The sequence below is a fragment of the Gopherus flavomarginatus genome, chromosome 20 (assembly GCF_025201925.1).
Source record: "Gopherus flavomarginatus isolate rGopFla2 chromosome 20, rGopFla2.mat.asm, whole genome shotgun sequence".
NCBI classification, from domain to species: domain Eukaryota; kingdom Metazoa; phylum Chordata; order Testudines; family Testudinidae; genus Gopherus; species Gopherus flavomarginatus.
The window spans coordinates 25,113,976-25,136,018 of NC_066636.1; the positions used below are offsets into that span (position 1 = coordinate 25,113,976).

General features: G+C 60.4%; 1 protein-coding gene and 1 long non-coding RNA gene across 4 annotated transcripts; one reads left to right on the forward strand and one right to left on the reverse strand.

Annotated features, from left to right (window-relative positions):
• LOC127037938 (uncharacterized) lies at positions 1 to 1,263 on the forward strand. Its single transcript, XR_007770530.1, has 2 exons — positions 1 to 444; positions 705 to 1,263. It is a non-coding gene; the product is annotated as an uncharacterized LOC127037938 (long non-coding RNA).
• Positions 1,264 to 1,354: 91 nt separating this feature from the next.
• On the reverse strand, positions 1,355 to 22,043 carry THBS3 (thrombospondin 3). 3 transcript variants are annotated; one of them, XM_050930048.1, is made up of 23 exons: positions 21,895 to 22,043; positions 18,870 to 19,076; positions 18,302 to 18,558; positions 14,792 to 14,894; positions 13,944 to 13,970; positions 13,311 to 13,393; positions 12,787 to 12,838; positions 12,536 to 12,684; positions 11,545 to 11,685; positions 10,457 to 10,534; positions 10,213 to 10,365; positions 9,409 to 9,519; positions 8,990 to 9,097; positions 8,475 to 8,634; positions 8,086 to 8,204; positions 6,025 to 6,077; positions 5,326 to 5,519; positions 4,689 to 4,867; positions 4,372 to 4,420; positions 3,831 to 4,027; positions 3,488 to 3,660; positions 2,425 to 2,564; positions 1,355 to 1,814 (listed from the first exon to the last, which is right to left on the reverse strand). In XM_050930048.1, the coding sequence occupies exons 1-23, from the start codon at positions 21,971 to 21,973 to the stop codon at positions 1,756 to 1,758; spliced, it is 2,871 nt and encodes a 956-aa protein (XP_050786005.1). In that variant the 5' UTR covers positions 21,974 to 22,043; the 3' UTR covers positions 1,355 to 1,755. The 3 variants fall into 3 exon arrangements, with proteins under 3 accessions (XP_050786005.1, XP_050786008.1, XP_050786007.1); XM_050930051.1 differs by lacking the exon at positions 13,311 to 13,393 and having other exon boundaries at positions 12,794 to 12,838; XM_050930050.1 differs by lacking the exons at positions 13,944 to 13,970; positions 14,792 to 14,894; positions 18,302 to 18,558; positions 18,870 to 19,076; positions 21,895 to 22,043 and having other exon boundaries at positions 12,794 to 12,838; positions 13,311 to 13,381.

Consider the following 22,043-nt stretch of genomic DNA (forward strand, 5'->3'; position numbering starts at 1 on the left):
GGGGTCCTTTCCCTGGGGACCTGGGCTCCAGGCTGGGCTGCCCTGGGGGGAGGGGAAGCTGCAGGCTCAGCTGCTCATTGTGACCTGCATTCAGCCCTGTTGCTGGGACACTTGTCTCCATGGCAACAGTAACTCTGATTATTTAACTGAATTCCCACAGAGCCAGGGTGCGTTGGAGCGCAGGGACCCAGTGGGTCTGGACGGGGCTGCGGAACCTAGCTGCACCGGGACCACCTGGCTCCAGGCAGGTCTACCCCCTGGCTGGGGCGGTTCTGGCCCGCCTGGGTCCTCAGAGAGCCCTGGGCCTGTGCCGGGGGATCAGTAATTCCTGAACTTTCCCAGGAGCTGTCAGCTGGGGCCCAGCCTTGACCCTGGGGCCAGAAGCTGTGGAGCCAGGTGCTACCCCCAGAGCAAAGTGAGCCCGAGAGGATGAGCCCAGCGGAGGTGAGACGTCGCTTGGGTGAAGGGCTGCGGTTGGCACCTCCTTCCAGGGCTGCAGGAGGGACGGGATGCTGTGCAGTGTTGTTCTATCACCAACCAATATTGCACTCGTCCCGGCCTCCTGCCTCCTTGGGCTCACCCGAGGTTCCAGAGCCGCTCCCTCCTGCCCGGCCTCTCTCACTGCTCCCCAGCCCCGCGGGGGGGGAGCCAGTCCCTTTCGTTCTAAGGTTGGGAGAGCTGTAATTGGCATGACTATCTTTCAGAGGCATTGCATTCGTCTTGCACTCGTCCCGGCCGGAGTCTGAATGGATTTGAGCTGCTCAGCAAGGAGACGAGCGCCCCGTCCTGGAACAGGTTCCTTGGCAAGGGATTAGTTACCCCTCCTGCCAGGGCTGACTTACCATGAGTGTGAGCTGCTTTCAGCAGTGGCCTGTCACGATTCCCAGTGCTGCAAACTTCCTCCCAACAGTGTGCTGTTAGTTTTCGGCTGAGGACGCAGGTGCCACACGCTTCCCAACAGCAGTGCCCTCTCAGTGCCTAGCTGAGACCTCAGTGCTGCGAGCTTCCTCCCAGCAGTGCCCTGCCAGTACAGGCTAGAAACCGCAGTAAGACTGGAAGTGCATGTCAGCAAAGAGGACACAGTCTAGGTTTCTTTCTGCAGCCAGAAGCATCCCAGAGAGATCCCAGCATTCCCACCAGCCCTGGACAAGCTTCAGATGGGAAACAGGACTCCGGTGAACCCAGGAGATACTGGGATCTACAAGGCAAGCAGCTCCAAGTGCTGGGGTCGATCTGCCCTCTGTCTCCTCACCCTGCCCCCCCACCCCACCCAGAAACAAGGCGCACAGGGTAGAAAACAATCAGAACTTTAAGGCCAGACTCAGGGTGAAGGTTCCAGCAGGAGAAGGAGCGCCAGGGCTAACGGGCGGGTGCTTTGGGCACTAGCAGTACCAACTGGAGAAGCTTGCCTGATGGCCCCAATCCTCCAGCAGATGCACCAGTTGCCTTGCAGTCCTTTGCTCAATGCCCAGCTACAGAGCCCCATGAGGCTGGGTCCTGGCGAGGGTGTGTGATTTGGTTATCCTGCTGAGGGGGAGACAGGCCCAGCTGGGCTGGGCAGGCACTTTAGTACCAGTTACTGCAACGCAAGGTCCGATGGGTTCCAGTACCCGGGTCTGGACAGCGTGGAGGCCTGTGGGCCACAGACAGGGAGAGGCCAAGGCCCAGCTCAGGGAGGAGGCTGTGGAAGCCACAGGAAGTCCCTTGGTGACGCACTTGGAGAGGTCCTGGGTGTGGCTGGGGAAGGAGGCTTCCTCACTCGCGGCCCTCCAGCAGGAATCGGCGGAAAGGCTCAAAGTCTCCTGGAATCGTGTCTGCCAGGTAGGAGAGAGAGAGAGGATGAAGGCAAATGCAGGGGGAACCCGGAAACAGGGATCACTGGGCACTTTGCCCCATAGGGGCTCCTACACCCTGATCCTACGGGCTCATGCCTCCGTCTGGCTCAGGGGCTTTCCCCTCTAGGGAGTGCCAGGTCTGGTGCAGGCCCGGGGGGGCCTCAGCTGGCTCAGGGGAATGGGACACAGACCTTTCCTTCACGGGGGTGCTGGCTCTGATCTGACTCTGGGTCACCAGTGAGTGAATGCCCTTTAGTGACCCCTAAGCGGGCTGCAGCTCCCCATGTCACAGAGATCAGCACCTACACTGGTGCCCTCAGCAACCCCAGTGGAGGGGCCTGGAGTACGAGCCCCCTGTCCCTGGCAGAACGTCAATAAAATCCGAATGCTCTATGCTGAGAAGAGCCTTGTCGAGTTCTTGACACCGTGGCTGCATGGGCACTGCCAGGCACAACCCCTAGTCCAGCCAGGTGTGGTGGGGCCCCACCCCCACCCAAACCCTCCCTGCCTGGGCAGGTCACAGAGCAGGGCAGACGGGCTTCGGTGCTGAATCCTGGAGCTAGCATGCCCTTTGCCCCGCCACGCTCACCATTGCACCGATACTGCAGATTGGACCAGATAATGTTCTCCTGGGAAAAGCAGAAGACGCCCAGCCGCCCGCCCCGCATGGTGGTGTCGATGATCACCCCAGAGTCGGCAACCAGACGGGGTCCCTCATAGAGCCGCACCCTGGGGAGAGATGGGCCAGGCCCAGTGAGCATAGTGCCTTGGGGTGGGGGCTCTGGCCGGCGAGACCTGGGGGGCCATGTACAGAGGAGAGGGCACCCCTTGGGGGACAGTCAGCTCCCAGGCTGCCCCCCAGGGCTCAGGAAGGGACATTCTCAGGCCCCAGCACCTGGCCTCTCCGGGCCCCATTGTTCAGCCTGTTTGCATGTGAAAGGCCTTTGCTGGGCCGGAGCATTCCGAGCAGGGATTGGGTTGCTATGGCGACAGGGACAATGGCTGCTGAGGCCCAGCTTGTGAATGGAGTCAGCACTGGGCTGTGGGGGCCGGTTCCCAGGCGCTGAGCTGCACAAACACGTCCCCCACCCACCCCCCAAGAGCTGCCAACCAGCGCGGTGGCCTGGTTAAAAAGGAAACTGCCTTGCATGGCCGTCCTCCTGGGCCAAGCTTCCAGTGGGGCCCCCTGCCCTGAGAATGGGCTCCGGGGGCCCCCTGCCAGCCCCATTATATCCACTGAGGGCCCCACCAAACCCACAGAGCTCTAGGGTCCCCGCAACAGCCCCATTATACTCCCTGGGGCCCCACCAAACCCATGGGGTGCTGGGGTCCCCCCGCCAAACCCACTATCCCCACTGGGGGCCCCACCAAACCCACAGGGCTCCTGGGTCCCCCTGCCAGCTCCACTGGAGGTCCACCCACAGGGTGCTGGGACACCCCTGCCATCCCCACTATATCCACTGGGGGCCTCACTAAACCCATAGGGTGCTGAGGTCCCCCCCCCCAACCCCACTATCCCTACTGGGGCTCCACCAAACCCACGGGGTGCTGGGACACCCCCGCCAGCCGCACTATCCTCAGTCGGGTGTGTGCTCTCCATGCCCACCCTGCTCATACTGCCGGGCTCTGGGCCTGCCCCTCCCCATTCTCACCTGATGTAGCCCACCTGGGGCCTGTGTGTGAGCTGCCATCGATAGGAGGTCTTGTCTTTCCAGCCCACGTTGCGGGGATCTTTCCAGAGGAGCCGGACCTGGTCTGGGGTGTGGCCTGTGTGCCACAGGGCATTGCGCAGGTGCTCCCCAGGGCCGTTCTCGGACTTCACGGCCTGTAGGAAGCAGGCAGGAGAGTTAATGGAGAGGGATCCCAAGGGTGGAGGATGGGGACTAGGGCACCCACAGTGGGGCAGGGACAGCATCTACTGGACTCAGCTGGCTGCCTGATGCTGTGTCCAGGCCTGGCGGTTCCCATGCAGCTCCCTGGCTGCCCAGCACTGACCTTGAGCTGTAGACCTGGCTCAGCCACTGCCCGGAAGGGCGTCGCCTGCCAGTACGTCTGCTCTGTCTGCTTCCACATCACCACGTAGAAACTGGCACTGTCCTGGTAGCTGAAGATGAAACCAGCGTAGTCATCATCCGTGATGGTGTTAACGTGAAACGTGCCCTCGAAGTCCACCCCATTGAAGGCCGTGTAGCCTGTGCACAAGGGCAGGGTGGAGAGTTAGCAAGGGGCAATGACACCTGGGCTACTTAGGCAAGAGGAGAAGGGACGTCAGTGCTCCAGTTGGGGGACTGGCCATGGCGAGACAAGGCCTTGTCCAGCATCACCCCAGCAGCCTGCTGCCTCCCAGCCTTCATCTCCTGTCTCTGGCTCCGGGACCCAGAGGTCACGCTTGTGGGGGGAGTGGGAAGCCTGGACCTTAAATCTCAGCTGATGAGGGAAAAGGGAAGAGACAAGGGGGAGGTGGGGAGGTGTAACTTGCTGCAGAGACCAACAGGGGCACGGGATCATTGGGCAAAGGCCAGGAAAACCCACCTACCTACTGCCAGGCCTGGGTCACTGTTCATGGTCTGCACAATCTCCATGCCCTGGAAGCAGAGAAGTTGGATGTGACTTTCAGTCTCTGTAAGTGCAGCTCCAAGCGCCCTGCCCCAGGGCCAGCACTTCTCTGGCCCCAGCCATGGCCCCTTCTGTTTGCAGGGAGGAGCTCCCCATGCTGTTCCCTGCTTTCACCCTCCCCAGTGCTGTGTGCCCCAGGCACCAGCTGGGGAACAGGAGATAGGGCTGGGTCTCCCATGCAGCTCACACAGGCCACGTACCCCCTACCCCACAAGGGAGCACCTGGCGCAGCTGTACCTGATTGAGAACCACCCAGTTGGGGTCGATCTGGGCATCCCCTTCGGGGTCGAGGATGACGGTCTGGTAGGCCCGGAAGTCGGTCAGTGTCACCTCAGCGCTCTCCGGACACACGTCCAGCTGGTCCACCACAGTGTCATTGTCGAAATCCTCCTCACAGACGTCGCCCACACCGTTCCCTGAGCACACAACACGCAGCTGGTCACAGGAAAGGCCGTGGGCAAGCACCCACATGTATAAAGCTGGGGGAAGGCGGGGGTGCCCGGGGAGGGGAGGGAAGGGTGCGGGGCAGAGCACACGGCGCCGGGGGAGGGCGCAGGACAAAGCGGGGGGGCTCAGCCTCCAGCTCACTGGACTCTAGGGCCTGTGAGCAACAGAGCTTCTGGCCAGTCTGGCACTCGGTGCTGTAGCTGCCAGTTGGGGGCTGACCCTGGATGACATTTCCATGCCAGCAGAGCATTGGGCGGACACAGTTCCAGTGGCCAGGAAGTGCCTGTCCCAGCAGGGCCCGTTTCCTGGGCCAAAGGGGTGCAGTCTGTGTGGCAGCAGCCCCCATGTCTGCATTGCAGGGGCGGCTGGCTCCTTCAAGTTGCCCAGGCCTGAGCCGTGCTGCTCCCTGCCAGGCCGGGCCACTCACCGTCCGAGTCCTTCTGGTTGGGGTTGGGGATGAGGCGGCAGTTGTCGGGGCCGGGCGCTGCGTAATCAGGGATGCCATCATTGTCGTCGTCATTGTCACACTCGTCCCCCAGCCCATCGTTGTCCGAATCCAGCTGGGAGCTGTTGGGGATCTCGGCACAGTTGTCCTTGGTGTCCTGGTGCCCGTCCCCATCGCTGAGCAGACAGAGAGCGGGATGAGTGCGTGTGGGGCACAACACAGGGACCCATGGATCCCCCGAGACCCCCCACGACCTCCTCTAAGCCCCTCGTGCCCCCCAGTAATGCTCATCTCCCCCTGGGACTCCAAATTTCCCCAATGGACTCCTCCCAGGGCTCCTGCCACCCCCATCTGCCCCTAGGCTCTCGCTATCCCAACTCCACAATTTGAGGACTTCAGTAACACAGACATAGGTTAGGGGTTTGTTATAGAAGTGGATGGGTAAGATTCTGTGGCCTGCATTGTGCAGGAGGTCAGACTAGATGATCATAATGGTCCCTTCTGACCTTAAAGTCTTTGAGTCTATGAGTCCTGAGGGACTCCCACTACCCCCTAGAGAGCTCTGCTGCCCCACAGGGACCCGCGGCTTCCCTCCTGCCAGGGAGGGACAGAGGCAGGAAAGCCAATAGCTGCCCCCTCCAGCCTGTCTCTGCTGGGCAGGGTAGGGACATGGGCACCCACCTGTCCTCATTGGTGTCACAGACGTCTCCCACCAGGTCGCTGTCTGCATCTGTCTGAAAGAGACCAGAGCTCTAGTTCAGCAAGGAACCTCCGAGGGACAGCCCTGATTGGTAGTGAGGGGGATCCTTGCCCCAGCCACCCCAATGGGACCCCAGCTACTGGGGGAGAGGGGGCTCCCTTCCCCAGCCACCCAGGGGGACCCCAATGGGACCCCAGCTACTGGGGGAGAGGGCACTCCCTGCCCCAGCCACGCAGGGGGACCCCAATGGGACCCCAGCTATTGGGGGAGAAGGGGCTCCCTGCCCCAGCCACCCCAATGGCACTCCAGCTACTGGGGGAGAGGGGGTTCCCTGCCCCCGGCACCCCCAGCTACTGAGGGAGAGGGGGCTCCCTGCTCCAGGTAACCCCAGTTACTGAGGGAAAGGGGGCTCCCTGCCCCAGCCACTCCAATGGCACTCCAGCTACTGGGGGAGAAGGGGGTTCCCTGCCCCTGGCACCCCCAGCTACTGAGGGAGAGGGGGCTCCCTGCTCCAGCCACCAAGGGGGACCTCAATGGGACCCCAGCTATTGGGGGAGAAGGAGCTCCCTGCCCCAGCCATCTCAATGGCACTCCAGCTATTGGGGGAGAGGGGGATCCCTGCCCCAGGTACCCCCAGTTACTGAGGGAGAGGGGGATCCCTGCCCCAGCCACCCCCAGCTACTGAGGGAGAGGGGGCTCTCAGGTATCCCAGTAGTCGGGGTGTAGAAAATGTGTAAATTTTTGGTAACATTTTATTGAATACTATACGGTGATTCAGTTTGCGCACTCAGTGGGACAAAGGAATAGAAGCCAGGTGCTGGAGGCACATGTGCAGGCCCTGGGCAGGTGTGAATGAACTACCAAGGACTGTCCACCTATGAATGGAGAGAACAGTAGCCTCAGCAACTGACTGGGACATTAGCTCTGAACTCCTGCAGTCGAGGCAGGGGAAGAGGGGGACACAGCACCAGGGCATAAGATGTGAGGGGTCTGTGTTAAGGTTACTCCCGAGGCCGGGGCAGGGGAGCCCCAGAATGGATCCCAGAAGAGCCTGGGGTATCAGGTAGTTTCCTTGCCCAGCTCAGGCTGTGTCTGCAGCCTGGCTTCGCCACGCTGACCTGCGCTTGCCAGGGCTGGATTCCAGGTGATTAATAAATGCTGGCTTGCTCTGACAAGGCTACTCGCTGTGTGTGCTGCCCCCTTCAGGAGAAAGATCCTCTAAGCAGGAGTCATAGCTCAGCTGGACTCGCCCTTGGGAGCCCGCGGAGAGAACCAGGGCTGGGGGCTGCAGCCCAACAGCCCAGTCTCAGAGCCAGGGACTGCAGAGCCCCCCATGGGAAAGCCCGAGCTGCAGGCTTGGCAGAGCTCCCTGGAGGCTCTGTACCAGGGCCGGGCAGCACACCCCTGTGAATTTGTAATGGGGTCAGATGAAGAGACTCCCGCCCCCAGCCCTGACGGTTCAGCCCACCCACATGTCCCAGGTGTACGGCAGACCAGACTAGATAGTCCATGGTCCCCCCTCTAGCTCGTAGCCTGTGGCCCCATGTGACGCAGTAGGGAGCGGGGTGGATTGACCTGGGAATGTCATTTAGATTTACTGGGGCTGTCTGCATGGGGGATGGGAAAGCAGGGGGTGACTTTAGTTGGGGGACAGTACCTGAGCCTGTGACCTGAGCCAGGAAGGGGGTGGGGAGTCGACTCCTTTATCGGGGAAACTGGACAAAGGGAGAGGGAGAGGAAAGGAGAGGGGAGAGCCTGCTGGAGGGGTTTTTGGTTTCAGTTTGGGGCTGGCTGGGAAGAGACAGAGAATCCCAAGTCTGGGGTCTAAGCTCCTTGCCCTGGCTGAGGGGTTCTGGCTGTACCTACAAGCCCTGCTTGGGACTGTGTTCCTGTCGTCTAATAAACCTTCTGTGTTACTGGCTGGCTGAGAGTCCTGGTGAATGGCAGGAAGTGGGGGTGCAGGGCCCTGATTCCCCCACACTCCGTGACACCCTGGCCACCGGGGTCGGGCATGGCAGGGTCAGTGCCACCTGGCCCCATACCTGAGTGGGGTTGCTCATTTCAGGGCAGCTGTCACAGGCATCCCCGACGCCATCCTCATCCCGGTCTGTCTGCAACGGGTTGGGCACCTTGGGGCAGTTATCGAGAACATTGGGGATCCCTGTTGAGGGACAGCAGTGTGTGTGTGTGTGTGTGTGTGTGTGAATGGGTACTGCCCACAAGCCCCTGCCCCACATAGCCGTCAACCCTCCCAGGCCAGCTCCCAGGCCTCCCGGCAGCCCTACCACCCCCCAGGTCTCCCACCAGCCCAACCCCCTCCCAGCCCAGCCCCCAGTTTCCCTCTCCCCCAGGGCTAGCCCCCCAGGCCTCCCACCAGCCCAGCCCAGCCCCCAGGCCCCTCCTGGCCCAGCCCACAGCTCCCCTCACTTACCATCCCCGTCGATGTCGTTGTCACAGGCATTCCCCTCACCATTGCTGTCTGTATCCCGCTGGTCATTGTTGGGTACATTGGGGCAGTTGTCACAGGCATCCCCGAAGGAGTCAGTGTCTGAGTTCTGCTGGTCTTTGTTGGGGAAGAGTCGGCAGTTGTCCTGTGAGAGAGAGAGAAACCACCATCACTGGGGAGAGACCCCCTCATCTCTGCTGTGGGGGGGGCATGGAGAGACTCCAGCCCAGAGGAGGAATGGGGAGAGACCTCTGTCACTGCGACAAGGGAATGGGGAGAGACCCCCATCCCAGCTGGGGGGAGGGAGGTGAAGGATAGATCCTGCCTCCACCATGCTGGGGGACATGGTCATAGGTGCCATCAATGGGGGCTCTCGGCTGAGAGCCCACAACGAGCAGAAAGCCCCGTTCCCTGGACGCCATGGCAGGGGGTCTGTGGGACGCCTGCCCCCACCCAGACCAAGTGCCAGGGACGGAGCCCAGGCCACAGCACCACGGCACCTCCACATTCTTGATGCCATCCCCGTCTGCGTCGTCGTCACACTGGTCCCCGACGCCGTCATTGTCAGCGTCCTCCTGCCCAGAGTTGGGCGTCATCCGACAGTTGTCCTGGAGTGAGGAACCCATGTTAGAGCCGGGGGCAGCAATCCTGTCACTAGCAGCCCCCCCACCCCAGCTCCAACCAGCCTGGAACCTGGAACCCCCATTGCTCTCTCTGCTGCACCCCTCCCAGGGCAGGGTCCCATGGCCAGCCTCCAGACCCCAGGACTGGGTCGCCCCCACTGACCCCCCTTGGCCCTGGGGGCTGGATTCCCTGCCCCACCAGTCCCCCTTGCCTCAGGGTTGGATACTCCCCCACCAGCCCTTCTTGCCCCAGGGATGCGACTCCCCCCACCAGCCCCCCCGTCCCAGCCCCCCACCTGCTGGCAGTGCTTGTCATTGTCAATGCAGGGCAGCGGCTCGTCCGGGTAGCCATCGATGTCCGTGTCCCGCCCACACACATTCCCGTTCCCGGCCCAGCCCACATTGCACTGGAGGGAGAGATGGGAAAAGCAGGAGCCGTCATGGCGGGAAGGGGCCCACAGGGAGCAACCAGCCATGTCTGCCCCCACACCCCCCTGCAGCACTCACTGGGTCCTGCCCCGCCTCTGCCCCCCACCCCCATGCTCACTGGGTCCTGCCCCAGCTCTGCCCCCCACCCCCATGCTCACTGGGCCCTGTCCCGACTCTGCCCCCCACCCCCATGCTCACTGGGCCCTGTCCCGACTCTGCCCCCCACCCCCATGCTCACTGGGTCCTGTCCCGGCTCTGCCGCGCACCCTTGCTCACTGGGTCCTGCGCCGGCTCTGCCCCCGCCCCCGATGCTCACTGGGCCCTGTCTCGGCTCTGCCCCTGCCCCCCATGCTCACTGGGTCCTGCGCCGGCTCTGCCCCCCACCCCTATGCTCACTGGGCCCTGTCCCGGCTCTGCCCCGCACCCATGCTCACTGGGTCCTGCGCCAGTTCTGCCCCCCACCCCCATGCTCACTGGGCCCTGTCCCGGCTCTGCCCCCGCCCCCCATGCTCACTGGGTCCTGCGCCGGCTCTGCCCCCGACCTCCATGCTCACTGGGCCCTGTCCCAACTCTGCCCCCCACCCCCATGCTCACTGGGTCCTGCCCCGGCTCTGTCCCCCACCCCCCATGCTCACTGGGCCCTGTCCCAACTCTGCCCCCCCCGCGCTTACCGCACAAGAGACGGCACCATTCCGCTCAAACATGCAGTAGCCATTGATGTCGCAGGGGTTGTGGGTGGGGCTGCTGCAGGATTTCTGTGGGACGCAGCCCAGCGTCTGGTTCCCCAGGAACCCAGCCTTACACGGCCCGCACCTGTAGGAGCCCTGCAGGGAGACGGGGCCAAGCAGGTGAGACGCGCCCAGGCAGTCCCGGCCCAGGCCGCTCAGTGCGGGCAAGGGGGCAGGTGCTACTCACCACCGTGTTGGTGCAGATGGAGTTCGGGTCGCAGCCACCATTGTTGCCATCGTTACATTCGTCAATATCTGTACAAACCTGCAGCAGCCCAGAGAGACTGTCACTTAGTGGCACAGGCCCCTGGGGACCCTGTGCCTTCCCCAGCATGGGTACGCACCACAGGGACACCCCCCAGCACCACAGGGACCCCCCCTACCCCAGCACCACGGGGAAGACGCACCCCCCCCCCGGCACCATGAAGAACCCGCACACACCCCCAGCACCACAGGGACACCCCCCAGCACCACAGGGATTCCCCTACCCCAGCACCACGGGGAACCCGCACCCCCCCCCGCACCATGGGGAACCCGCACACACCCCCGGCACCACAGGGACCCTTCCTCCAGCACCACGGGCACACGCCCCAGCACTACGGAGACACACACACCCCAGCACAACAGGGACCCCACACCATTCCTGGGATCCCACACCATTCCTGGCACCACAGCGACCGTGCACCATCCTTGGCACGCACAGGGACCCCCCCAGCCTGACACCACTGGGACCCAGCACCCTGCCTGGCTTCTGCAGGCCCCCAACCCTCCCTGCTCTCAGGGGTCCCAGGGCATGCAGCTATAGGCCTCACCCTTCACCCAGGGGCCTCAAGCTCAGGCCCTCATTGGCTTCTCCCTGCCTGCGGCTCCTATGGTGCTTCTGAGTGCACAGGGGCAAGTGGTTCCTGGGCTGGGCCCGGCCTAGGGCCCATCAGCAGCGTAACGCCCCCCCGTTACACTGCAATACCCTCTCCCCACAGGGACTCTGCCCCTCCCCAGCTGAGTGTTCCCCGCAGGCTCCCCCCCAGAATTGCCGGGGGGAGACCAGGCCCAACAGGTGGAGACCATCACTCAGCCCTTTGCCTCGTACTGCCTCCCCCTCCCCAGACCTCCCCCCCAAGGCTACGTATCCCCACAGCGCCCATTGCCACAGGCTGGGCACAGAGCCTGCTCGGGGAACCCGCTCTCAGCTGTACCCGCCTCCTGCGCTCTCCACAGGCTCCCAGCTGCACGGAGCTGCCGGCAGCAGGGCCAGCGTGGAGGTTCTGCCCTCACCTGCTTGCTGGCCTTGGCATAGTCTGTGCCCACACCAGAGACGAGGTTCCCCTGGTACCCGTGAGGACAGGGCTCGCAGCGGAAGCCAGGCGCGCTGTTCATGCACTTGGAGCCCGGGAAGCAGGGGTCTGCATAACCGCACTGTGAGACAGAGAGATGGCATGAGGCCCATGGGGAGCGGATCAGTTGGGTGACTTTCCCCAGTGCTTCCCACAGACACCATGGGTAGAACTTCTGTTTTCACGGAAAGCTGAGACTTCCCTGCTGGGAGAGCTGGGGATTTGCAGGATCAGCAGCCCTCGCCAGATGGGAGCTGGTGAGCAGTGGGGTCCCAACACCCTCTCTAGAGGGCACAGCCTGCAGGCAGGCCCTGGGGGATGCTGGGACACTAATGGGCAGCTGTGGCACAGAGGTGCTTCCGAGCCTGGAGCCAGAAGGTAATGGAGCCCCACTGCGTGCTGGGGGCGGACGGGGTGGTGTCTCCTGGGCCCTCGTGAGCCCTGGCTGCTAGCTGTGCAGAGATGCTGGCTCCAGGGGCGCGGGGGGGGCACTCCACAGAGACATTGGCCCTGGGGGTGCGGCGGGAGGGGTGCTCTGCCGAGACGCTGGCCCCAGGGGCACGGGGGGGGGGGCTCAGAGGAGATGCTGGCCCCAGGGGCACAGTGGGGGGGGTCAGCGGAGATGCTGACCCCGGGAGGGGGGCTCAGTGGAGACGCTGGCCTCAGGGGTGCGGGGGGGGCACTCTGCGGAGACACTGGCCTAGGGGGCGCAGGAGGGCACTCCGCAGAGATGCTGACCCTGGGGGCGCGGGGGGGGGGGGGGGCTCCACAGAGATGCTGGCCCCGGGGGCGCAGGGGCGCTCTGCGGAGACGCTGGCCCCAGAGCATGGCGGGGGGGAGGGGCTCATTGGAGACGCTGACCCCGGGGGCACGGTGGGGGGGGGCGCTCCATGGAAACGCTGGCCCCAGGACACGGTGGGGGGCGCTCTCACCTCATTGATGTCGGCACAGTGGGTGCCATTGCCCTCGAAGCCGGGCGGGCAGGGCCCACAGCGGTACCCGGGGTACTCGTACGTCTCCATACAGTCGACGCCACTGAAGCAGGGGCTCGGGCTGCAGCGAGAGCGGTGCTCGTGGAACCCTGCAGACAGAGCCAGGAGGGGGGCAGGTCAGCTGGCCAGCCCTGCACAGGGAAGGGGACCCCCACGGTGGGCGCCAGCTCTCTCAGGGCCCAGGCACTCACCGCAGACCTGGCACTCCATGATGGTGTTCCGGATCAGAGACATCTCCTTCACCTGCAAGGCAGCCGAATGGAAGGAGTCAGAGCCAGGGACCTGGGCACCGGGCAGGGCACAATCTGCAGGCCAGACAGTCCCCACACTGGGCAGCAAGAGGGGGAGATGCTGCACCCCCAAATGCCACTACAGGGCCCAGTTAAGGACACAAGAACCTTCTTCACACCCCAGAGAGAGGGGAAGGGGCCAGGTGAGTCAGTTTCGGGGGGGGGGCACAGGAACCAATCTGGGAGGGGGGGGGCAGGTGAAGCAATGGGGTGTCGCCTGGCTCCCAGCTGTGGTTACATTCGGTGACCCTACATGTGCCTTGCCTCCCCCCGCACCCCGGACTCCACCCCAGCACCCAACCCCCTGCCAACGCGCAGGGCCAGGGTGAGAGTCGAGCTAACGGCCACATCCAGACTGTGCTGATCCTGCCACAGCAAGGGGGCTGCCCTGGAGCCGGGAGCACCAGCCCCCGAAGCTGGCTTACCTGGTCGCGGATGTCCTCTCGCAGCTCCCCCAGGATCCGGTTGAAGAGGGTCAGCTGAGTGACCAGGGCTTTGGCCTGCTCACCTGCCCACACACAAAGGACATGGTCAGGGTCCAGGGCAAAGACTCTGGGGGCCGCTGGCTGGGGACCACTCTGCGCACTGCCACCCTGAGCCCACGGGGAAGGGCAGACGCCACCACCTAGTGACCAGTAGGAGCCGAGCCCACCAGGGACAAACCCCAAGTCAACCCTGGCCTCCTGGTTCTTCCCCAGTCACCAGACCTGCCAAGATGGACAGGGCCAGGGCCGAGCAACACAGACCAGGGCCGAGTTGTATCCCACACAGCCCTGCTAGTGCTCCTGCTATCCCAACCCTGGGTCTTCTGAGCGCAGGATAACACTCCTGTTCAGTGGCCTTATGCTGTGGACAAGGGAGCAGGCTTAGACCCCCAAACTCATTGCATTTGTGGCTCTGGCAGTGTTTGTGCCAAGGTGTGGCTGGGCAAAAGGCGAGGTCATTAGACAGCTGCACGATTCCCCTTCCCCGCCCGGCATCCTTGAGGCCTCCAGCTGCCCACAAGCGGCTCCCCAGACCCCAGGGGGTGGGAGGGTGACGAGCAGCCAGCAACTCACCCAGGATGGAGTTTAGCACCCTGGTCACTGCAAGGGAAGAGACAGGAGGAGAAGTTAGTCTGGCTAGCGCATCATCTGCCTTCCTGGGGCATGAGGCCACGGCTCAGGGGCGGCCGCTGGCTGGATGGAAGCCAACAGCAGCCTGCCAGGCTGCAGCATCATCCCTCCCCCGAACGCCAAGCGACCAGAGATGATGAATGCCCCAGAGCCCCACGGGAAAGCTTCCAGGTGGCTCGAAGCCTCGTGCCCTCCAGGAGGAGGCTGCTGGGGAGAGCCTGCCATGGTGGCGTCAGGTGCTGGAGGAGAGGGAAGTGGCACCACCCAGTTGTGCTTTGCCTGACGGACTCTCTCAGCAACCTGTGTGCGCGTGAGCTTGTGGCCACCTGTGTTTCCTACATGACACACACGTCTGGGTCACCTGCTTTCCATGTGTAACACGCATGACTCGGATTCTGTCCATGTCACTGCAGTTGCCCCTGTTCAATATGTAACACACACGTATATGTGTACTTGGACCCCCTATATGTGCCTGTATGGAGCCCTTGTTCAGTACGTAACAGGTGTGTGTATGTCTGTGCAGTGCCCGTGTTGGATGTATGACAGTGTGTCCATGAGGTGCTCATGTGGGGTGTATGACATACGTGTGTGTGGCCTATGTGCGCCCCTGCAGTGCCCATGTTGGGTGTATGACATACGTGTGTGCAGCCCACATGTGCCCATGCAGTGCCCGTGTGGGATGTATGACATACATGTGTCCATCCCACATGCGCCCCTGCGGTGCCTGTGTTGGATGTATGACATATGTGTGTGCAGCACACGTGCACCCCTGCAGTGCCTCCTGAAGTTACCTGTGTTCGGGATGGATTCATCCCCTTGGAAGGGACATTCGCTCAGGGCCCCAACTCGGCTCATGGACCCTCCTAGAATCAGTTTCATTGACTCCACGAACCCCTGATCCACAAAAAGAAAAAGGCTCAGTCTCTGGGGTCTGTGACGAACTGGGAATGTTCTTAATGTTTTCTCTGAATACTGTGTTGGTGCCTGTGACGAACTGGGAAAGTTCTTAATGTTTTCTCTGAATACTGTGTTGGTGCCTCAGTGTCCCCATGGCAGTTCTTAAGTATCTGGCAGAGCAAAGGGCCAGTGCACCTAAATGCCTGGCACTCTGTCGCCTAGCAACTGATGGCATGGGCCCCTCCTCTGCAAAGGTGCCAATTGAAGGTGTTGGAGACAAAGAGATCAGGTGACCTCCTGGCCCAGGAAAGGGGCTGAGCAGAGAGGAGGGGCTGGGGGGGGTTGTTAGTCTGGAGCTGGCTGGGGTCGAGGAGTGAAGTGCAGAGGTGGTGGGTCTGGCTCACTGCCCCCCAGAATGGACCCGGCCAAGGGGTCCGGTTCTCTGTACCTACAAGCTCTGTTTTAGACCCTGTTCCTGTCATAGACTCATAGACTCATAGACTCTAGGACTGGAAGGGACCTCGAGAGGTCATCGAGTCCAGTCCCCTGCCCTCATGGCAGGACCAAATACTGTCTAGACCATCCCTAATAGATATTTATCTAACCTACTCTTAAATATCTCCAGAGATGGAGATTCCACAACATCCCTAGGCAATTTATTCCAGTGTTTAACTACCCCGACAGTTAGGAACTTTTTCCTAATGTCCAACCTAAATCTCCCTTGCTGCAGTTTAAGTCCATTGCTTCTTGTTCTATCATTGGAGGCTAAGGTGAACAAGTTTTCTCCCTCCTCCTGATGACACCCTTTTAGATACCTGAAAACTGCTATCATGTCCCCTCTCAGTCTTCTCTTTTCCAAACTAAACAAACCCAATTCCTTCAGCCTTCCTTCATAGGTCATGTTCTCAAGACCTTTAATCATTCTTGTTGCTCTTCTCTGGACCCTCTCCAATTTCTCCACATCTTTCTTGAAATGCGGTGCCCAGAACTGGACACAATACTCCAGTTGAGGCCTAACCAGCGCAGAGTAAAGCGGAAGAATGACTTCTCGTGTCTTGTTTACAACACACCTGTTAATGCATCACGTTTGCTTTTTTTGCAACAGTATCACACTGTTGACTCATATTAAGCTTGTGGTCTACTATGACCCCTAGATCTCTTTCTGCCATACTCCTTCCTAGACAGTCTCTTCCCATTCTGTATGTGTGAAACTGATTGTTCCTTCCTAAGTGGAGCACTTTGCATTTATCTTTAGTGAACTTCATCCTGTTTACCTCAGACCATTTCTCCAATTTGTCCAGATCATTTTGAATTTTGACCCTGTCCTCCAAAGCAGTTGCAATCCCTCCCAGTTTGGTATCGTCCGCAAACTTAATAAGCGTACTTTCTATGCCAACATCTAAATCGTTGATGAAGATATTGAACAGAGCCGGTCCCAAAACAGACCCCTGCTGAACCCCACTTGTTATACCTTTCCAGCAGGATTGGGAGCCATTAATAACTACTCTCTGAGTACGGTTATCCAGCCAGTTATGCACCCACCTTATAGTAGCCCCATCTAAATTGTACTTTCCTAGTTTATCTATACGAATATCATGTGAGACCCTAACAAATGCCTTACTAAAGTCTAGGTATATCACATCCTCCGCTTCTCCCTTATCCACTAGGCTCGTTATCCTATCAAAGAATGTTATCAGATTAGTTTAACACAATTTGTTCTTTACAAATCCATGCTGGCTATTCCCTGTCACCTTACCACCTTCCAAGTGTTTGCAGATGATTTCTTTAATTACCTGCTCCATTATCTTCCCTGGCACAGAAGTTAAACTAACTGGTCTGTAGTTTCCTGGGTTGTTTTTATTTCCCTTTTTATAGATGGGCACTATATTTGCCCCCTTCCAGTCTTCTGGAATCTCCCCCGTCTCCCATGATTTCCCAAAGATAATAGCTAGAGGCTCAGATACCTCCTCTATTAACTCCTTGAGTATTCTAGGATGCATTTCATCAGGCCCTGGTGACTTGCAGGCATCTAACTTTTCTAAGTGATTTTTTACTTGCTCTTTTTTTATTTTATCTTCTAAACCTACCATCTTCCCGTAAGCATTCACTATACTAGACATTCCTTCAGACTTCTCAGTGAAGACCGAAACAAAGAAGTCATTAACCATCTCTGCCATTTCCAAGTCTCCGGTTACTGTTTCCCCCTCCTCACTGAGCAGTGGGCCTACCCTGTCCTTGGTCTTCCTCTTGCTTCTAATGTATTGATAAATAGTCTTCTTGTTTCCCTTTATTCCCATAGCTAGTTTGAGCTCATTTTGTGCCTTTGCCTTTCTAATCTTGCCTCTGCATTCCTGTGTTATTTGCCTATATTCGTCCTTTGTGATCTGACCTAGTTTCCATTTTTTATATGACGCCTTTTTATTTTGTAGGTCATGCAAGATCTCGTGGTTAAGCCAACGTGGTCTTTTGCCACATTTTCTATCTTTCCTAACCATCGGAATAGCTTGCTTTTGGGCCCTTAATAACGTCCCTTTGAAAAACTGCCAACTCTCCTCAGTTGTTTTTCCCCTCAGTCTTGATTCCCATGGGACCTTACCTATCAGCTCTCTGAGCTTACCAAAATCCGCATTCCTGAAATCCATTGTCTCTATTTTGCTGTACTCCCTTCTACCCTTCCTTAGAATTGCAAACTCTATGATTTCATGATCACTTTCACCCAAGCTTCCTTCTACTTTCAAATTCTCAACAAGTTCCTCCCTATTTGTTAAAATCAAGTCTAGAACAGCTTGCCCCCTTGTAGCTTTTTCAACTTTCTGCAATAAAAAGTTGTCTGCAATGCAGTCCAGGAACTTATTGGATAGTCTGTGCCCCGCGGTGTTATTTTCCCAACATATATCTGGATAGTTGAAGTCCCCCATCACCACCAAATCTTGGGCTTTGGATGATTTTGTTAGTTGTTTGAAAAAAGCCTCATCCATCTCTTCCACCTGGTTAGGTGGCCTGTAGTAGACTCCCATCATCGAATAAACCTCTGTTTTACTGGCTGGCTGAGAGTCACATCTGACTGCAAAGTGGGGGTGCAGGACCCTGTGGCTTCCCCAGGACCCCGCTGGGGTGGGCTCGCTGTGGGAAGCGCACGGAGGGGCAGAGGATGCTGAATGCTCCAAGGAGAGACCCAGGAGGTGAAGACGTGTGAGCTTCTTGCCCTGAACAAGTCTGCTCCAAGGGAGAGGAGGCTCCCCAAAGTCCTGACTGGCTTGGTGGGGAGCAGTTCCAGAGCATCGCCTGGTGACTCCATGACAGGGTCCCACTGCCACAGTCCTGGTACCCGTGGGACACGGCCGCCTCCAGCACTGGGCTCCTGCAGCCCCGCAGTTCCCAGCCTGCACCCCCTTTTCGCTCACCTGCATCTTCTGATAGGCCTTCTGCCCTGTGCGCACCTCGACCGACTCCACCTCGGCCTGGGGCAGGATCATCACCTCGGGCAGCCCCACGCTGGAGTCCACCTGCTTGCAGTCCACGTAGAGCTCCATGGCCAGGCTGTCCCCACGCAGGCCGCTCAGCCGCACGATCACCGTGTGGCTCCGCCCGTCCGCCACACTGGCGTGCTGCAGGTTGACGGAGTGCACCTTGCCATCTTCCCGCAGGTAGCGCACGAGCACTGCCGAGCAAAGGACCGGCCATAAGGGTTTCTCCACAGGCTGGGGACCCCCAGGGGACAGGCATGCTCTGCCCAGCACGCCCATGCCAGCCAATGTACCCGACCCAGCAGACGGCCCATGTTGATGGCCAGGTCCATTGATGCAACCTCCAGGATTTCCCCTCCCTGCAGAGCCCCCCTGCCTTGCTGGGACACCTGCCCCCATACACCCCACCTGTCCACTTCTCTTCCAGGGTCTGAGACATGCACAAGCCCAGAGGCGTCCCATCTCCCAGTGGGCACCCCTATCCCTTGCTCAGCAACCCCCTTACCTTTGTTGATTTTCCCAATGACAGAGGCCTCCAGCCACCGGGTGTTGTCCTTTTTGGAGTACAGGCCAAAGAGCAGCCCGCCCTGCTTGAGGGGGAGGCGGAAGGTGGAGAGAAGGTAAATGTCATCAACTGCCAGTAGCTGGGTCCTGATCTTGTCTGCCACACTGGCCATGTGCCGAGCCTCAGTCACTGTCAGCAGGTCTAGGACTGCAGGGAGGAGAGAACAGGCAATTGCACTCACAGGCAGAGGTACCTGCAGAGAGCCTAACCCAGGACCTGCCCGTCACCCTGGGGCAAGGGAGCACAGCACTTGGGGAGACGTTGAAAAGCTTCCCCCGCAAGGGGCATGGCTGGTCAAAGAGGGCAGTGAAGGACACGCTGCAAATACCAGAGATGGACAGATGCAAACAGAGCAAACCCACTCTACCTCCAGGGGGGTGACTGCCTGGCAGAGCAGAGCTCAGAGGCTGCAGTTCCTGCCCTGGAGGGCTGGCATCCTTTCCATTCTGCCTGAGACAGGATCAGGGCCTCCTCTCCAGCTTGTCGGCGCGCCCAGGATCCCCCCTCATCTTCCCTGCCCAGGTCACTCTTTTTCCCTTGCATCAGTGCAGGAGAAATTGCTGTAGAGCCCCAGGGGCCTGGCCAGTGCAGCACCCGGCACAAGGAGGGAGAAACCTCTCCTGGGAGCTGAGCCCACAGGCCTGTCACGTGGGAGCACAGGGAGACCAAGCCTGGGCAGTGGCAGCCCCGTGGAAAGGTGCCGGCTTGGCAGAGCGGGGGAGCACGCCCCACAAGGTGGCGCTCCGGCATCGCAGGCAGACGGGATGGCGGCTGTGGCCACCCTAACAGCTCAACGCTGTCCTGGCCCAGGCACTCCCGGGGCACAGGCCCAGCCACCTCTGGAAACAGCCGGGTCCGGTCCTGGGAGCCCCTCACAAACACGCAGCAGGGAGGCCAAGCCACAGAGATGCTGGAATGGGGCATTGTGTGTGTGTGTGGGGGGGGGGGTTTACCGCTGCCAGTCCTAATGCCTGGCATCTCTCCACCAGCAATGCACTTGTCTGGACTAAAGGTTCAGTGGCCATAGGACCTGCCTCTGTGAAAACCACAGCGGGTGCCCACCCCACTTCCATGCACCAGACTCCGAACAGCCTGCTCCAGAGCGACCGGGAGCCTGGTGCTCCAGATTTCAGATCCTGTCCCTGCTACGGTCTCCCTCACTGCAGCTCCCTCGCCTGTGAAAGGGGTGAGACTGAGACTTGCCCCCCACTCAACGGAGCTAGGAGGGTCACCAGTGGAGGTCCAAAAAGCACACTGGAGATAGGAAGTCCTGGATACTGAGTACAGGGATCCCTCAGCTGATTCAGCCACCTCTGGGGTAGGACCTGGCAGCCGTCCCACACTAGCGGCACCCTGGAAAACCCCACAGAATCTTTAACAATGACATCGTGTGCGTGGGGCACACAGATACCCCAATGCACCCTGAGACGCTGCCTGCTCCTTCTGCAAGGGAATCCGGGGCAGCAGGGTGTAGCCTGTGCCCCCGATGAGTTTCCCTGCGTTAGGTGAGCTCATCCAGCAGCCCCTCAAATCCAGCCCTGACTGGAAGCTCCCTGAATGTCCCAGCCGGCTCAGGCTGGCACTCCGGGTCACCAATAGAGGGGCCTCCTTTCTGACGTGAATCTGATCAAAGCCCGAACGAACCGTGACCCAGCCCTTTGAACTCTGACCTCAGGCTGTATCCTAGACATCTAGCACCTTGACCCTTTGAGCACCTCTGAACTCTGACCGCAGGCCTATGGGTTCCTCCTGGACAATGAGCACCCCTGAATAATACCTATCCTGACAGCCCCTCTGAACTCCGACCATGGGCTGCTCCGGAACCAGCCAGTCCCTTTGCTAGCACTTGGTTGCACCCGCCAGTGTGCTACATGGAGCTGCAGGTCTGGAACCAGAGGCATTGGCTTAGCTCTCAGCTACCCGCTGAATATTTAGATTGATAGGTTGATACACAGCCTTTGGTCTGGTTCACCACCACTAGTCCCTGCAGAGCGCTGTGGGCAACACCCTGTCCTGGATGGACCCCCAGTCCCTCCAGCAGCACCACACTGCAGGCTGCCCTGTGGTTTCCAGGCTTGGGGGGAAGAATGTCCTTCTGTACTGCAGCACAGAGACCCAGACACTTGTAGCTGTCCACAGTCCCTAGCGCCAGACCTCCCAGGGAGGTCAGGAATCCAGGTTCCAACCAGCATGCTGCTCCCCACCAGCCTGATGTGGCGGAGCTGAGTGCAGACGGGCTGTCCTGGCTGGGGAAGGAGGGTTCCAGGAGCACTTGCCAGTTCCTTCTGCTGCAGAGTTGGACGCCACTGGCTGGGACGGTGGGGAGTGTGAATCCCAGGCTCCTCCACTCCTCAGCTCACAGGGAGGGGATACAGAAGAGAGGCTGGGCAGGGGTGTGGGGCAACACGCTGCTCCTATCTGCCCTTTCCCAGTCCCTCCATCCCCAAATCCCAGCCAGTTCCCAGGCCCCACGGCTCCCAGACACCTCAGTGACCCCCATCCGCCTATACACAGGATTTCCAACTTCCCCAGCCTGCAGCTCTCAGAAAGTCCATCTCGGCCCTCGGCTCCCTTCCCCCGCCACGCGCCGGCCCCTAACCCCAGCATCTCCAGCCCCTGCAGTTCCTCACCACCCCACACTCCATCCGTTCACACTGCAGCATCCCTGGCACCATCCTGCAGCTCCAGGTTCCACACGGCCCCGGCCCGGCCAGGCAGGTCCCCCCAGGAGAAGGGCAGATCTTCAGGGCGGTCTCTCCCTTACCCCAGGGCTCCGCGCCCGGCTCCGCGCCCGGCAGGCTGAAGCCGAAACACACTCGGGGATCCCTCTGCCTCCCTCGGGGTCCCAGCGCGCCCTGGAGCGCAGCGGGCTGCAGCCGGCCGGGGCGGGGCAGGACCGGACCGGGCAGTCCCAGCCCGCAGCCCGCATCTCCCCCGGGCTGGGGCACGGCGGAGCCCCGCTTACCTTGCAGCTCCTGCCTGGCAGAGCTGGCCGCGCCGAGGACTAGCAGCGCCAGCATCCCGCAGAGCGCCCCCTTCTCCATGCCGCTCCCCAGCCCCTGCGCGCGGGGGAAGCCCAGGCGAAGCGCCGGAGCCCGGAGCGCTGCTGCTCGG

Coding starts and splice junctions, on each gene's coding strand:
- THBS3 (XM_050930048.1), bottom strand. CDS start 21,973: ATGGAGAAGGGGGCGCTCTGCGGGATGCTGGCGCTGCTAGTCCTCGGC. Junction 11,686..12,535: donor ACTGTGCCGACATCAATGAG/GTGAGAGCGCCC, acceptor TCTGTCTCACAG/TGCGGTTATGCAGACCCCTG. Junction 6,078..8,085: donor AAATGAGCAACCCCACTCAG/GTATGGGGCCAG, acceptor GGTCTCTTTCAG/ACAGATGCAGACAGCGACCT.